The 18,329-nt window shown below is 42.4% G+C and overlaps 1 protein-coding gene across 1 annotated transcript in view; it reads right to left on the bottom strand.

The window, feature by feature from the left end:
* Positions 1–457: 457 nt before the first annotated feature.
* The window catches only part of LOC108791107 (basic salivary proline-rich protein 2-like), a 49,172-nt gene continuing 31,300 nt past the window's right edge, over positions 458–18,329 (bottom strand). The window contains exons 5-6 of the mRNA XM_018561492.1: positions 2,014–2,139; positions 458–1,980 (exon numbers count right to left, since the gene is read on the bottom strand). Of these exons, the coding sequence (XP_018416994.1) occupies positions 800–1,980; positions 2,014–2,139 (1,307 nt within the window). The 3' untranslated portion in view covers positions 458–799. The remainder of the gene's footprint in view (positions 1,981–2,013; positions 2,140–18,329) is intronic.

The raw sequence follows: 18,329 nt of genomic DNA, 5'->3' as shown, positions 1-18,329 counted from the left end.
GCTTCCTGATTGGCCAGTAAGCCGTCTCCATGCTCCCTCATCATGAGGTGAGGAGGGAGCATGAAGCCGGCTTCCCGGCCAATCAAAAAGCCGGGTGCCGCGTCATTACACATCGCCCGGCTACCTGATTGGTGGGGAGGCGGCTCCGTGCTCTCGTCACAAATGACGAGGAAGCATGGAGCTGGCGTCCTGATACCGTAAGTATCGAGCTAGGCATCGGAGCATTTGGGCGGTTGTTTGAAGTGAGTATTTCCCTTATGTGGGAAATTTAATCATAATTTATGTATCCTAGTGGAAACCGAGAGCAAAAAAAAATAAAAAAATCAGGGGTACTTTATCCAAATAAAAAAAAAGTTTTGGCTTGTGATATTGATGAATCTCAATGCATGTCTGAGTACGGAAACGTAACTTTATCTTCTGGATTCTAAGAACATCACACAAATAGTTGTTACGAAAATAGAGTTTATTAAAAACACACCTCTAATATTTTCAAGAGTTTAAAGGTGCTTCTTCCCCCAGTAAAAACAAAACAACGGAAAAAAAAAGTACGAGCTGTAAACTTTTCAAATAACTTATTCAAAAAGTTACAGCGAACCATGGGAGGCTTGTTATGTGTTCTTTTAATACGATGGTATTGTATTTCGTAACCATTTTAAATAGAAGGAAAGCCAATAAGTTTACAATTCTTCAGAAACTAACGAGAGGTCAATCAGCGGAAGCAAAATATTTTACAGCTTAATGTACAACGCCAAAGATCTACTCAACAAAAGTTTGTGGTTGTAAGGTGTTAACGTGCATCTTAGGATTTAGACTCAGAGTCCTTTTCTGTTTTATCAGCCGGTGATGAAACTTTAGGCGTCTTGTCTTCGGCGGGTTTTTTCTCAGGAGGTTCAGGTTTTTCCTTGGCGGTGTCAGGAGCAGGCTCTTTGGGCTCTGGTTTTTCACTTGCGGGCTCGTGGTTTTCGGTCACACCATGTTTACGATCAGGGAAATCTAGAAGAGGTTTACGTGGTTCCCTCTCTCGTCCTCCAGACCACCTGCTCCTTCCTTCAGGTTCCCTTGGTCTGTCACGCTCTGGACTTCCTCCTCGGCCCCAGTTTCTTCTGCCACGGCTTGCTCTCTCATGGTCATCAAAGCGGCCGCCAAAGTGTTCTCGATCATCCTCATTACGATTTCCAAAAGACCTTCTTCCGAATCTTTCTCTTTCGGGATGAAAGCCCTGCCTTTCATTCCTATCTGGGTGGAAGCCTGGTCTTTCTGGATTAAAACCTGGCCTCTCGGGGTGAAATCCCGGCCTGTCTGGATGGAAGCCTGGTCTATCAGGATTGAAACCTTGTCTATCAGGGTTGAAACCTTGTTCGTCATCCATCTCAGGATTAAATCCTTCCTCCTCTTCCATTTCAGGGTTAAATTCAGACGCCTCATCCATTTCAACATCAAATTCCTCCTCTGCCTCGGGATTAAACCGATGCCTATCATTTCGGTCGGGATTAAACCCATGTCTATCACCTCTTTCTGTATTAAACCCATGCCTATCACCCCGTTCTGGATTAAACCCTCGTCTTTCATTTCTAAATGGCCTACCTTCTCTATCTTCAGGACATCCGGGCCCGCCCCTTCCAAAATGTCCCTGTGGTGGATAAGGGCCTCTAATACCATGGGGTGGCGGCATTCCAAAACCACCTGGCCCAGGAGGACCTCTGTGTGCCATATGAGGTGGCATTTGGCGAGGTGGCATTCCAGGAAATCTTTGCATGTGAGGTGGGGGAACTCCAGGTGGTCTTTGAAGAGGTATTAATCCAGGCCTAGCCCCTAGAAGGCCTGTTGAAGGGCTTTGCAACCCAGGCATAGGGCCTGGTGCTCCGTGTGGAGGCCCCTGGTATGGCCCTCCTTGGGGTCCTTGAGGTGGTCCTGGACGGGGTCCTTGAGGTGGAGCTTGTGGTGGACCTTGTGCAGAGTGTGGAGGACCTTGGGGTGGACCTTGTGCAGAGTGTGGAGGACCTTGGGGTGGACCTGGAGGCCCTTGCGACAGACCATGTGTCTGGTTTGGAGGACCTTGTGGTGGGCCAGGAGGACACTGGGATGGGCCTGCAGGAGCATCAGCTTGAGGTCCTTGGGACGAAGCACCTTGTGAATCATCTACAAGAAAAACAAAATGTATATTAATGAAAATGAAATTGATTATATTATTACTAACAAAATTAGGCAACCTGGCATGAAAGAAACAGAAGGTTGCCACTATGGAAAATACTAGTTGCCTAGCTATTATGCTGACCCTCTGCTTCTTTAAGCCACAACACATACCAGATTCAGATTTCTGACTACTGATCTGCATACTTGTTTTAGTTCATGACTCAAAGTTTCAGAGTCAGGCAACTAACATTTGCAGGAGGAAGTCAGAAATTCCAGATATCAGATTTTTTTTGTTAGGGATGTGCAGATACCAGTGCCGATACTTGGCATTTTCATGAGAACTACCAGGGTGCAGCGGTTGCAGCTGGGACCTGGCTTGTGTGCTCCACCACTGTCCTGAAATCATTAGTCTGTATTGTTTTAGAAAAACTGTCACATGACAATAAAACACAAATGTATCAGTACTTGTATCTGTGAGGACTTGGAGAAGTATCAGCACTTGTACTTGCAAAAATGGTATCGGTGCATCCCTTTATTTATATTTATAGAGCAAAATTGTACATTAAAACCGAGATGTAAAAATCCCAGGGGCTCCGTGTGTACTGGTACTGGTACCAAATACGGTTCTTAGTATCTGAACATCCCTAATATTTTTCTTATAAAAGGTCTCATAAAAAGAAAACAAATTACCAATATATACATAAACTTGTGTGCTCAGCAATAGTAACAACAGAAAGCTACACTAAAACCTTATAAATCCAGCTTCTCGGTATAATTATGAATCAGCATGCATTTTATTTGGCTTTACTTATACTGCCTATGAAGCTTAAAGGCCCGAGGAGGTGTAATAGCAACTGCCCTGTGAACTGCCTGTTTCCAATGCCGATAACATACGCTCACTCCCGGCACCTGAGTGTACATGACAGTACCAGAGTTCAGAAATAGTTTGCACTCCTCTAAATCAAGTTATTTGGTACCATCATACACATTCGGGGTCAGAAAATAACAATAAATGTAAAACAGGAACACAAGTTGTTGACAAAGTGAAAATCTTTTATTCACTGGAAAATGAAACAAGATTTTAACAATCACCAGTATGTTGGACCCCAATGGTACCACACAAGTGTTAATACAAGTTTGGTGAATTTTTATTACATATTAACAAAACATTTTTTTTAAATGTTGATGAAGTCTAATGATTCTGTGAAATAGCTGAGACTGGGGATAGCCCTCGGAGACCTGGACAACTTTGCGGTACCATTAAAGTCCGACCTACTGATGCTTATTGAAATCTTATATAAAATATTACAGATGTGGCACCTTAAAGCAGAATTACAACTGCCTGTCCCTTACAGCCAAGGGAGGTGCCATCTTAGATCACAGTTGCCATGGTGCCAGGGCCGCCGTCTATTTCAAAATCAATAGCAGGCTGGCTTTTGCACCCACCCACTGAGCAGGCTACTTTCTCTCTCAGGTCCGCTCCTCAGTGGGTGGGTTTTCTTTCAATAGCCAGTCTGCTATTGGATATTTTAAATTACATTACATCCACCTGTTGCCTGCGGAAGCTAGCCGGCAGGAGAATGGGGCCACCCACATAGAGGGGATCGAGGATTGCGCCGCAAGAGGGGGGCTGCAGTAGCTGGTCTTGGGGGAGAAAAAAGTAAGCGAAAATCCAGCAAAAACGTTATTTTATTGTTGGATAGGGCGATACTTTATTGTTGTTGTTGCGAAATTCAGTTTTAGCATCAACCCAGTCCAAGGCAGCTTTAAAATCTAAATATCAGTAATTATAAAGAAAAAGTCGATACCACCCCAATAACCCTCACCATTACACATAGAAAGAATGAATGGAGACCCCTGTAATTCATTAGGCCATCCACTGGACACAGGAAATAACTATTCCCCAACCTATTTGTGCGTGCCCCTGATCTACCAGAAAGAAGGAAGGAAACCAGAAGTTTCCTGGTTGTGTACAATCATTCCTGACCTTGAAGGCACATCTAAGGGCAGGTTCACACCTTTTTCCGGACCAGATCTGCTCCGGAAAGTGGTGTGAACCTGCCCGCAGTTCCAGGCCAGACAAAATGAGACATGCAGTATTTTTCTGGTCTGTTCCGATCTGGAACGGACTGCGCTGGTGTGAACAGAGGCCAGAAATAGCACAGGGATACATTAGGATGCATTTTGAGTCCGGAAACAATCTGGTCTGGAGAGGATCTGGATGTGGTGTAAATAGGCCCTAAAAAGGTGATTCAAATAAACATCCTTCAAAATCAGCGAGCGGCGAGCCCAGAATCCATTCCCCTGTCCTCACTACACAATGTACGCTCCTCCTATCTGCTTCTCCTCAGCTTGAATACCAGACAGTGCAGCAATGATCTAATATACTTTCAACAGACATACAATAAAAGGTCACCATCAAGTTCGTAGAGAGCCCATGTCACCTTGAACATTGCACTCCTTTGTGTGTCCGATATCTTTTCTCAACATTGAAGACAGAAGGTACAGAGGGAGCTCAATGAAAGCTCCTTTTAGTGGCTAAGGCATAGTTCTCTTATGCTTAATCCATAAATATTTTAATGTATATCAAAAATTCTATCAAGATAAAAATCACTACAATAATAATATAACCAGTTGTGGACACTGGACGTACTTAGCACGTCCCAAGAAACATATGTCCGGTGTACTTTGATGTGTTTTTTGTTTCTAAGTCCTGTCCTCCTGTGCCTCCCACTGTTTTGACTGTCAATAAAAAGTTGTGCGCTGCTACAGCTGTAATAGCTGCTAATGTCAAAAAAACAGACCATCTGACAGTTTTTTAAACACTATTCAAACGCGAGAGAGTTTATACAAAAGTAACATTGTTACTGTGTATCTTTGTTTCATTCACCTGCAGATCAAAGGGATGAGCTTTCATCTGCATACTATGTCAGTTAAAGGATAAGTTCACCTTTTGCACCACTTTTGCAAAAATTAACTGCTTCTTGGATGTAACAGGCCGTCTGTTAGCCCCTCCCACTCCTGCACGCAGCGAGCGGGAAACTGTCAACAATTTAAAACAGGCAGCGATGCCTGTTTACATACAACTGGTCTGGCCCTATAGAGCCACTGGATTGCTTGTATGAAGTGCTGGTAGGTGGGCCCCGGCCCCCCAGCACTGATCCCGAGCTGGGCCGGGGGCTGGTATGGCAGCTCTGTGACAGGGGATCAGAGGGGGATCAGTACACGATCTCCCCTCCGGTGTCAGAATGCAGGAAGTGTTCTATATTACATCACGTCCGCATTCTTGTCACTCTGAAGCTGGAGAGAAGCTGATGAAACAGATCTCTGCTTCACCAGCTTCTTTGGGGGTCCCTAGGTGAAATTAGGGATCTTAAAAGATGTCTCCATAAAGAGGACCTGTCACACCCTCTTTGCCATCACATAGGGGGCTTCTTAGCCCCCTATGCGATAATCAAGTGGGGAAAAAAAAGTTAAGTTCCCAAAAAAAATTAGTCACACACAAAAAATAAAAAAAGAATAAAAAAACCCACAAAAAATGTTACCGTTCCTGTGTTGTTGTGACCCCCACATATGAAATCCTAAAACAGTCAACTGCAACAGCTTTGCAGAGGTCTGAGAAAGATTTCCACCTTAAACAGGTGACAATGAGGACATTGGGAGGGCAGGTGTTCATGCTGGCCTCAGGGCAGAGCAGCAGAGGGAGGAATAACTGTAACCTTGTATTAATCCATTAACCATTTTTGGTTAATCCGGTTGGATTTTCCGGTTAGGAGTGCGATGGGTTATGGACCAAGCCTTGTATTAATTCTCTCGCACACTCTGTCTTACTGCTCCTGTTTAGCTTTGCCTTGTCGGGCAACAGAATCGACAAAATGTCTCCTCAGTGTGTTATAATTACCTAATCCCATATTTTCAAGTGCCTTCAAATGAGGTCCTTCCTAAAGGACCTTAGGTGCTCCGAGATGCACTCAATCGCTTGGTCAAGAGCTTTTCTCCACCCAGAGATGTGAAGATGGGTCACCAGCACTCCAAAATGCAAGGAAAATATTGTTTATTGCAAATAAAGTCACAAAAGGTCAAAATAGCCGACATTTCGGGGATGTGCAGGGTGCTTTCCTCAAAGCCTAAGTGGCCCCGAAACGTTTCCTATTTTGCCCTATGTGATGTTATTTGCAAGGCCGTGCGCAGCGGACACTTTCAACACTTTTCTCCACCTCTTCTCACCCTATAAGTTTTCAAACATTCAAGCATTCTCTCTGCCCAGTAGTGAGGCTTATGTAATGGAGTGCGGTGGGAAGTCAACGTCAGTAACTCTCAATACAATATTGTAGCCAGAGATTGCAAAAATAATGGCATTTTAACCACTTCCTGGCCGGAGCTATTTCCTACTAATTTGCACACACAGGATAAAATGTGAATTTTAGGCTAGAAAACAGCTTCAGGCCCCCCAAAAATGATATATGTTCTAAAAGCAGAGGCCATGTGGAATAAAAAAAATGCTAGTTGCAATTTTTTAAGTCACATGGTATTTGCGCAAATGTTTAATCAAACAAGTTTTTTTTTAGGATAACATACACTAAAATGAAATTTAGTGCACAGAAACAGAATATAATACCCAATTTTTTGGTCAAACATAAAAGACGGGGTCGCGCCGGGTAAATAGATGCCAAACATGTCAAGCCTTAAAATTGTGTGTGTCTGTGAAACAGGAACTACAATACATAAACTTTCCCATAGGTGACGCTTTAAAAGCTTTTCCTGCTCATCAGTTTAGTAATTGATGGCCCTACAATTATTCTCTCACTCCGACATTCGTGACGATATGCAACATCTGTGGCGCAATTTTCATTTCTGCACGTAGGCGCACCCAATGTGTGTTTGCGTTCTATGTGCGTGTACGTGGGGGCGGGGGACTTCGATTTAATTTTTTATGTTAATTTTTTTTTTTTTACTCTTAACTTTATTGCCATCACATTGCGGGGCTAAGAAGCCCCCTATGTAATAGCAAATATAATGTGACATATATGATTTCCCCTAGGGACCCCAAAGAAGCTGAGGAAGCAGAGATCTGCTTCTCCAGCTTCTTATCCTGGCACTAAGAGCCGGAGAATGTAAACAGTGACAACGGAAGTGATGTAATACACATCACTTCCGGGTCCAGTGATCGGAGAAGAGTCTGCACTTACTTATCCCTCCGATCAGTAAATGGAGACCCGCCCAGGCTGGTCCTGCACGGGGACAGCGGAGCCCGGGGAAGCCGGTGGCGGAGGGGGCACATAGCGCCGCACAAGCCATTGGATTGCTTGTAATTAAACACCAATCTGCTGTTTCAAATGATACCAACAACTTGGCTGCACCAGCAGCCGTATTCTTAGTATAACCGGTTCAGGACAGGACATTTTTTTACAATGGGTAGTCTCCATATTTCTCTCAGCACAGTTATCCTCTAAAAGGAGGCTACAACGTTCATGGTGTATGCAAACAGAGCCTGTTTGGTAAACTGGAGCAGTCATACCCACCCAGCATTACACTATGGCATAAGAAGTGTGCAGGGGGTTAATTGAGAACCACAGCAGATGTACAGCATTGTAGACTGCAGTGGGAATATGCCCCAATTCTGACTATACTATTCGTGTCTTTTCTGGGTCACCTCATAGTTTTAGCCGACCTGTGACAATGAGACTGTCACAGGTCGGCTCAGTAGATCGGGAGGTGAGCGAACATATACCGGTGTTCGCTCACCTCTCGATCCTGTCACGGCAGAGAGCCGTGACAGGGGAGGGGCTGGATTCCCCGCTCCACCAGCGCTGACTGGCGGAATGGAAGGGGGCGGGTACAGCTGGATCTGCCTCTAGATAGGCAGAGCCAGCTGTCACTCAGCAGCTGGGCGGATCTCGACATCGATGTCGGGATCCGCTAGTTTGTGTCCTCCCGTTACCCTAAGGAGAACTATGGGGAAAAGCTCTAACCCCATAGTTCTCCTTTAAGGGGGGTTTGGCAGTACTGCACCCATATGGGGAGCCTTATACAAATATTAATTTACAAACTTTCTTCTGAAAGATAGGTTTGCTTTAACATGAGTTTTGTTTTCCAAACTAAAATGGTGTCTGGGCCATAGTCTTGCTGACTTACCATGTCTTGTTCTCCACTGTGCTTCTATGTGGAGATGGCCATCTTGGTAGAGGCAGGTTTTTGCTTCCTCATGTCAGTCTCCAGCAAAGAAGACAGTTAGCAGCCCAGTAATGACATCGCCAAATCTCACTCTAAATTTCCCTAGACTAGCAGTGCCTTAAATCACATACTGTAGATATACAACTATGAGGCTGTAGGCACATGAGTACCTAGGCACACTCCCATATCAGGAAGTGCTCTGCTATTTCTCAGGAAGAAATGAAGACAGATACATTCCAGGGTAATACATGGGTACAATTACTATTTCCTATAGTGCCCTAGAACATCACAAATCCTTTTTTGAGTCCAGGACCACTTTAAGGACTGTAATTTGGCTGTTATGTTGGCATACAGAGTTAACCTAAGGCAAAGCATAACCACGGCTTGTTCTAAATTTGAGAGTTCTGTAGACAGTCACCCAATTTAACTTACCTATATCCATCCAAAAGATTTTCTATGACAATTAGAGCAACCTTACGTTTGCCAGCACTTACAGATACCACTGCTAAAAATTAACTATTTAGCTTATAACAACTAAATGGTGCAAAATCATTGGATTCCCAGTTATTCGCTTATTCTGTGCCGCCATCTTGACTTTGCACAGCATTTAGAAAGTGAAGCTAGGCTGAGGAAATTAATTTCTCCACAATGCGCATAGCTAGAGGTAAACAAGGGCTTATTTTAAAGTGTTTTAATGCTGATTTAGAAACAAATAATATTAGTGTGTATAATGTAGCATAGGTTCCCTTTAAGATCTTTTGCACAATCAGACTACCCCTTGAGCTTTTATAGTAATTTTATAAGTTAGACATTAAAGCACAAAACCTGGCTTTATCATCAATATAGAGAAAAATGGTCAGATGAATAATATATTTAATTTAATATTTAATTAGACTTCTATATCTGGTGAAGATTAAAGTTTAGGCAAAACCAAACAATGCCTTTGGCAGACAGTGTCTGTTGCTGTTAAAGATGGAAAGAGTGCCTTTTCCTTACAGGCATTCATTTTATTGCTCTGCATGTTTATTTAATGTCTTATAGAAGACCATTTTATAGGACCAGATGCACCTTGTAGTGTTACTCTTGCTCTTCTCCAGGATGATACTCTCCACACACATTGTGAAATATATTTAAGAGTAGGGCCATAAACATCAGGATAACGACAAATGTCTTCATTGCCTCAGCAGTTAAGATCTTCTGTGAATCTTTGTCGGAATTCTTGAGCTAAGAGTGTAAAGTAAAATTCCACATTGTTCAAAAGAACTGGTGGTCTTTCTTTTTTTAAAACAAAGTGCAAATTTAGAACTTATATGATGACATTGCAAGGTCTGAAGTAGTTTTGAACACTAAGGTTGGCCCTACCTCCTATTAGGTCTTCGATACCGATATATATTGCAAGAGGGATACATTTTATTTCATTTTGTTTTGCCATTTTCCATCCTAAATGCTTTAAGGGAGAACACAAATGCTGCCTCCTCTTCCTCCTACAATTTGCAATTATTGACATCATCATACAGATAGCACCTGTTGGTATATTAGGACCATACAAGTATAATGGTATTCTATGAGAATATGTGTGAACTGTTTATTTCCTAACCCAGCATATGCTTCCACTGCTCAGGTAGTTGCCTTGTCGCATTCCTTGCTGGATGTCCTGGGTAGTGGGGTGGGGGATGGCGCCGCCATTATCAGCAAAAGTATGCGGTTGTGCTGGTTACATTTTTTTTTTTTATAAACATTTGCTAGCATTTAGTTAGACACATGTAAAAGGAACTTTGATTTCCTATCCATTACTGCATGCTGAACGGTTTCACAGCTTTTCCATCTCAGAAAATGATGTTGAAATAAGAAAATCTGCCTTCAATTTCAGGTGCATTCAATGATATCAGAACCCACAGGGAATTTTATAACAGTGCAACGGATGTATTTTAGGATGATGGTTAGTGTTATTCAGCATGTACATTGTGTCTTCTAAATGAGTTAAATGCAAATCTTCCAGTTGAATCTAAAGGGAACTTTTATGGTTACATTTTTCTGAATTATCTCTGTATTTAAATGTTGAAAAAGAAAAAACAATTTACCAGAATTCTCTAGAAAAACATGACAAGGATTTCAGAATTTGTTGCCATGTACGTCAGATTGATTTCATAGATATAAAAAATGAAAAATCAAAAGCAGTTAATAACTATACAATGATTCTAATAAGGTGTTGAGGTACGTCTCTCCATTATGGTTGCATACAATTTCATCGTTAAGTGGAACTGTCCTGGAGACACAACACAAGGAAATGTTTCTAAAATGAGAGAAAAACAACAACAGGTGCCCCAACAGAGAAAACCCCTTCATTTTAATATCATTCCTTACTTTCTGTCTCCGGACGGAGCGTGACAGTGCATTTCCAAAATGTGGACACATACAGCACCACCTTAACAGAGGTCCCAACCCTTTAAAGCCCCTTTAAAAAGTAGATAAAGAAAGGTTTGCCTGGGGTCACACTTTAAGGTGTAATTTTCCAGATTTATCCGAGTCTTAAAAACAGACCTGGAAAAGGCGCTATTAAGTTTACAAGCAGTCAAGCGCAGGCAAAGGATTGAACCAAGAGCGCTACATATAGGAGTTCCACTTTGAATTGCAATGCCTGCCGATGAGCAAAGCTATTTAGTAGTCTGCTAGAGATCCAGAAAACGCTGCAATTTCATTAATATTCACTTTCACCAATGTAAGGGCTACATTGGAATTGATCTGCTTGCAGCTGGCCAGCTCAGTAACCCTTCCGGTGGCTGTATTTCCTTATGATACCCTTAGACCCTGCTGGTTAATAAATAGCTTTGATCAGTTATTCTGCAGTGTGTTTGCAATCTAAACCCCTTCACCACCTGCTGTCGTGTGCCCTCCCATCCCCACTGCTCTTCGTCCTCTTCAACTGAAGAGAAAGCAGGATCCGAGTTGGATCATATTGTGGGAAGGATCGGAGCTCTTCAGGATGGTGAGCGACGATAAATATGTCTCAAGCGAACACAGGAGTAATCAGTACGGAGTACTCCTTTGATTATTCATAACTGAAGCATTTGGTAAACATGAATGCCATGCTTACGATCTCTTCCACCTGTGAATGAACACAGGAGTACAGTACAGAGCATTCCTGGGTTTGGTGTTAGGTACTGCCAGGAAGCAGGGGAGGAGATTGAGGACTCGGTCATTGATCTCCATGTCAAAAAGTAAAACCTCAAGGATGCACAAACATACTAGGGATCCATTCACCCACGTGGACACATGTCATCGTGCTTGATTTAAAAAAAAAAAACCTAAAAAAAACTTTTGAAAGCACTCCAGCACTGCAAGGGTGCTTGTTTGTGTCTGAGTGCTAAAATAACAAAAATATACTCACCCGAAGCTCCGGGCCGTCTTCCCCCACCCTGTGCATTCAAATCTACCTTGGCATGCTCACACCTATGAACAGTGTATAAACCTGATGATTTATGAGACCTTAGACCGCTGCAGAGGAGGGGAAGAGACGGGCTAAGAAAAAGCCGACTCAGAGTTTCGGGTTAGTATAACTGTTATTTTTGATCCTAGACACAAATGAATGAGATAGCCTTCCGCACTTCTTTAAATATTACATTTATTCAATTCTATGCATGGCAGCACATCGCTGCACCCTGTAACAAGCTGTGATAAAATGTATGCCTGTACATGAGTACACTATACACTAACTCAGCACACATGTGGTTCTGTAGCCATTTCCAAAATGCATAGGTGTTTAAGTCAGCCCTCCAGGTGTTTTGTGCAAGGTGCTTATATGCAGTTTTGCATATCATTGATTTTCACCGTTTTGTAAAAAGGAAAAATTTACAAAAAATGTTATTTACTAACATTACAGACAACTTTAGTCAGATTTTGTAAGTTTGTGTGTGCGCAAATAATGATTACTAAGATACTACTAATGATGAAGAAGTTTACTTTTATTGAAAACATTGTTTTCATAAACATTTGTGCGATGTACAAAATCAGCAGCACCATCTTTCTATTGTATGGGTCCTGTGCTTTAAGAAAGTTATGGTTTGCCCTAATGTGCATTTTATTAAAAATATAAATGTAAGTTGGAGGTGCCACCGTCTTGGCCTCTCTTCCTTGTGTGGTCCTTTGTGTACCTTGTCTTCCCCCTTTGAAGAGGTTTGCTTATAACATTGGTCGATTTGTCCCCGTTTCCCGTTTTTTTTGGAATACTATTATTGATTTCATATGCCAAATTCTGTTGACTTTTATTTCTTTTTATTGTATGTTAAGAAACAAAACCTTACAATAAAAACATATTGCAACTAAAAAATAAAAAAAAAATACGACACACAGATCAGACAGGTTTGCTTACAGAGCTTCCGGAGAAATCTGCAGTCTCCTGTCACATAATTCTGTGCTGTACAACCTCCCTGTCATTCTAAGATGTGTGTGGGTGAGGTCGCTGGCAGGCAACTGACACCCAAGTATAGAATGCTAAAGATTAGACTATAATTATGGTGCCTTTTAGAGAAAGTATCAGTTACTATGGTACCCACATCCCTAAATTTTATCCAATATCTATTTTTTTTAGGCTTGAAGTGTGGGACTTTGAGGAAAAAAATATGCATCACATGTCTGTCAATTGTAATGATATCCATGAATTAAAATATCAATTCCAGCTCTTCAAGAGAGTGAAGTGCGGGTGGCTGAGGGGCAAGCAATAGCTTTCTTTGTTGGAAGCACCTTTCATTTTTTTCAACACAGCAACAGATTTGTTTCAAGTGTTCCTTTGTCATAACACATTTCCAAGCTGTCATCAGCAACAATACGATTTTAAGCGTTTACCCATTCATGCGATGCATGGACTCCGTTACCAAATGCTAATACAGAACAGACAACAAATGTAATAATCCTAACAAAGATATGTTACATTGTGTTCAGTGATGAGAGGATCAGGAGAAACTTAGCCATACTTAGGACGTAGATCAGCCTTCATCAAACTTTTTACCCCAGAGGAACCATTAAAATAATTCTGAGGTCTCAGAAAACCACCTCTAGAAAAATTATTATAGTCACAGGTAACACAGCACAGTAGCATGATCAGTAAGCTGTCGAACATTTTAAATAGAAGAAAAATGGCATAACTAGGAGTATTGGACACCCTGGGAGGATCGTTTTACAACACTGCCCAGCTCTACATGGCAATAATAATACAATAATATTGGGCAGAAAAGAAGAAAACAAAAATAGTAGTGTGCCCTTACATTGCAATAGAGCAACACCTCCTCACTTTGGTGGTCAGTGGAGGAAATCCCCTTTACAATGATAAGTGCAAAAGTGACCCCTTATATTAGATGTCAGTGGGAAATTGCCCCCTTTACATTAGTGGTCATTGTAGGTAGGAGATCTGTCACTGCTCAAGAAACCCATAGATACCTTTGGAGGGACCTGCCTGAAAAGCTCTGATCTAGAATATGTAAAAGAGCTAAAAAATATACCTAAAACTTTCTAACCAGAAATGGGGCAGAAGTAGTAAATGGGGAATGGTTACACATAAGCTTGGTCCCCACACAGAATGCACTTAAAGTGGAAATAAAGATATATTTTAAAAAAAAAATCAAAAAACTGCACATACGCTGCTGAGTGCACAGCCTTGGCGTGGTTCTGTGCTGAGACGAAGTGACTCCTGAGCGCATGTGCTGGAGTTACATCGTCCCGGCCTGGCCTATAAAGAGGCGTCGAACCTGGAAGACAACGTTGGCAACAAAGAGGCGTGCTGACATTGCAGGGCTGAAGGGGATCGCTTGCAAGCTAAGTCTGCCAATATGTTATGCATACTAGCACGTTACAGCAAACAGGTCCTCAGGGCCCAATTTTTTTTATGTGGTACTGAGCCTGAAATTCAACATATACTGTGCCACTGCTCCACCTCTTGCTTACTTTCTGTTACTGATTATAACCACACTGGGTTTGCCCACCTAGAAATCGCTCTCCTGTAACCACTCTCGGTGCAAAGTAGGGGTGTGGGAAGTCAAATTTTGTATTACACTAGATTAATTGATTGTTTTTTTGCCTGGTGCTGCTCACGTCTAATTTCTCTGTCACAATCATATAGTGGAGCTAATTTAAAGTTCTGGTTAATTATTACAACCTTTGCTGCACTTTATACAGCAGCATCAAAGCTCTGCAATGCTAAGGTTTTCTCACTGTAAATGTATTGAAATATATATATATTTACTAAAGATTCTGCATCCTTGATGGAGGGATGTAAGTAGACAGACATTCCCACCTCTGTATGGGGACGCACAATTAAATATAGTAAAGAATGGAAATCACAATGGCAAACAGCAAAGATAGATGGACTTCCAGTCATAGCAAGTATTAAACAGATACAAAACCACAACACAGGCCACATGCATATCAATGGTGTATATTCCATCATCTAAACAACCTTTTTTTGTTTCAAATTCAGCAGTATCTTCAAAGCAAAATGAAAAACAAAAACAGGCAATCCTTCTCCCTTGAAGGGTTCTTCAAATGGTCACATGACTCAGCTGCCTGCTGTATCTTTGGTGCATTTCCAGCAAAATGCCCCATCTGGAGTGGTGAATGCTACAACTTAAAGAAGAATTTTAAGGGTTTTTATTAACCCTTGTAGTCGGGCTACACTCCTACTGCAAGGGTTAACTGCTCCTTTGTTTCTAAGTGATAAAAAAAAAAAAAGTTACTCAGTTACCCGATCATTCCAGCCGGCTTGTTCTTACATCGGGCCCCTAGAGCCTCTCTCCTCCTCTGCATCGGTCCTAAGAATCCTTGTGTCATCACGTTGTATACAAGTGTATGGACGTGGGGAACATTTCATCTGTGTAGAAGGGGAGACATTCTTCTGTGACCGAAGGAGGGAGTCGGCTCGGCAGTTCGGAGGGAGTATAGCTTTTTTTGTTCTTCGCACCTAGACAAAAACGAGCCATACAACTTTTCCCTGAAGTTCTACTTTAAAATGTCTAAGCTGAATAGCTGGGAGAATACAGGCAGTCCCCGGGTCACGGACGTCTGACTTTTGGACAATCCGTACTTACGAACGGGGTCCCCAGGTCTCCTAAATGTACCGGCAGCTGCCGGTACATTTAGGAGAACTGTGGCTGCCGCGGCCCGTGTCCTTTCAAATCCCCGCGCCTGTGTTGGCGTAGGCAGCGGGGACACAGACCGCTGCATACCGCCGATGCCCCACGTACCTCCGCTGATGTGCCGGCTTCCTCTTCAGCCGTTCCGTCGGCTTCCCTGGTCCAGACCATCCTCCGGTCTCCTGGTCCGGCCGCGGCTCCTCTGCCTTGCCCCCCCGGCCTACTCTTCATTGCAGGCTGGGAGCCATACCCAGCCTGCTATTGGATATTGTAAAATGCAATAGCCAATAGCAAGCTGGCTATTGCACCCACCCACTGTCTGCTGTCAATCAGTATGGGGGGACCTGATGGAGAACTTTCTGCTTAAGGCCCCTCCTCTGCTGATTGACAGCACAGCAGGCAGATGCAATAGCCAGCCTGCTATTGGCTATTGAAATTTGAAATATCCAATAGCAGGCTGGCTATGGCTCCCAGCATTAAAATAACAAAACAAAAAAAGTTAAATTAAAAAGACAAAAGAAAGTAAAGAAAAAGTAAAATAAATAAAAAATGCAAAGAATAAAAAATAAGTTTATAAAATAAAAAAAACAACTTTTTTGGGTGTGTAATTTTAAATAAAACATTTTTTTTATTATATTATAATCTACTGAACAGGAACTGACAGCAAAAGAACCGCGACCCTTCCCTATGCTATCCAAACTGCAAAAAAATGTTTTGGCTGGAGTTACACTTAAAAAAAATGTACCTGTTCCGACTTACATACAAATTCAACTTAAGTACAAACCTAAAGTCCTGATCTTGTATGTAACCCGGGGACTGCATGTATACAGCTAAAAGTTCCCCAGAAAAGGAAAAAACTGTTCTTTCAGCGTCCATAATAACTAAAACCACACAGATAGATTTTTGTAGGAACCTTGTTGATTTGACCTTATTAAAAGGAGAACTATGAGGTGAGTGCTTTTCACTCATAGTTCCAGCCGACCTGTGACAATGAGACTGTCACAGGTCAGCTCAGTAGATCGGGAGGTGAGCGAACACATACCGGCGTTCGCTCACCTCTCGATCCTGTCACGGCTCTCTGCCGTGACAGGGGAGGGGCTGGATTCCCCCCTCCCCGATCCGTCAGCGCTGACTGGCGGAACGGACTGGGCGGGTACAGCTGGCTCTGCCTCTAGATAGGCAGAGCCAGCTGTCAGTCACGTAGCTGGGCGGATCCAGACATCGATGTCGGGATCCGCTCTGGCGTCTCAGTATACCGCGAGCTACAGCTCGCGGTATATGAGCTTAGGGTGACGTCAGGACGCTAGTTTATGTCCTCCCGTTACCCTAATGAGAACTATGGGGAAAAGCCCTGACCCCATAGTTCTCCTTTAACTATTACAAAATCTAATGTCCTGAAAATATATATATTTTTTTCCAAAGGAAATTCTACTGGCGCCCAGCTTAAATCTTGTGGTCAGTGTATAAACAAAGTGGTCAGTGTTTTCCTGAATTTGATGTGCATTTGGACTGCAAACGCAGGTCAGCAAAATTCCATCGATCTCATTTAAACAGTACAGAGAGAGTTTGACCTGAGCTGTGCTTCTTTGGCTGCACGTCCTACTAAAGTGTATTGCAGTAGAATTTCAGAAAACCTGCCCCGTCTGCCAAGTCTTTCTATTCACATAGTATACCAAAAAATAAATAATACATTCTTACCTTTTAGATACATGTGTTGAGCAGGCGTCTGGACAGACTACAAGCGTCTCACTTTAATTTCAGAATGACAGAAAACTCTGGCTCTCTCCGTAGAAATGCCAGGGACATGCTGAGCTTCCTCTCAATAACATATGATGCTTTTAGTTCTTTGACCCTCTATTAGGACAGACGACCTTAAAATCTCGTTTACAACGAAGGACTGATTATTAAAAGAACTCCAGGAATAAATTTTGTTAACCTTTGCAGAGGGGCTACCACCCCCTCGCCCCCCCTCACAATAAGGTTGAACCTTTTTTTTTTTACTTCGACAAAAAAAAGTTATACTCACCAGATCCTCTGAGCCAGCTTGCTCTTAGACCGGTCACTAAAGCCTATCCCCTCCTCTGCAGCGCTCTGAGGTCCTGTAAACATCACGACTATACACAGTGTATAGACATGAGGAAGATTCCTATGCTATTTCTGGCCTCTGTTCACACCAGCGTAGTCCGTTCCAGACCAGACATATACTGCATGTCTCCTTTTGTCTGGCCTGGAGTGCACTGGAACTGCGGGCAGGTTCACACCATTTTCCGGCCCAGATCTGGTCTGAAAAAAGGTGTGAACCTGCCCAGAGGGAGCGCTGTGACAGCTGGCCGGCTCGGAGCTTTAGGCGAGTACATCTTTGTTATTTTAGCACCTAGACCAAAACAAGCACTCAACCCTTGGAGTGAACCCTGATGTCTCCATAAAGAGGACCTGTCACTGTGTCTGTGCTATCACATACAGTGCTTGTTAGCCCCGTATATGATAGCAATAAAATATTAAAATAAATTTTATTTTTTTTTTAATTTCAAACGTCTCCACATTTACTCACATACAACGTAAACATTCATCAGGTGGGTCAACAAGGGAAAACGATGATTACACTTTACATATCACCACAAATGTCGGAGTGTGAGAAATAATTATAGGGCAATTAATCACTGTTAACACTAAATTGATGAGCAGTAAAATCTGTAAATGGATCGCCTATGGCCAATTTTGGGTGTGGTAGTTATTTGCGATTTCACAGGCGCTTGCAATTTTAAGGCTTGACATGTTTGTTTTCTTTTACCCGACGTGACCCCGTCTTTTATATTCTACCACAAAATTGGGTAGCAAGTGTTTTATAAATGTAACGTAAGGAAAACTTTTTTTCTCCAAAATTTCCTTCATTTTTTTCTT

Source organism: Nanorana parkeri, unplaced genomic scaffold (assembly GCF_000935625.1).
Source record: "Nanorana parkeri isolate BGI_ZX_2015 unplaced genomic scaffold, ASM93562v1 scaffold527, whole genome shotgun sequence".
Lineage (NCBI taxonomy): Eukaryota > Metazoa > Chordata > Amphibia > Anura > Dicroglossidae > Nanorana > Nanorana parkeri.
The sequence above is the reverse complement of the archived record's forward strand: the minus strand, read 5'-3'. Positions and strand labels throughout refer to the sequence as shown.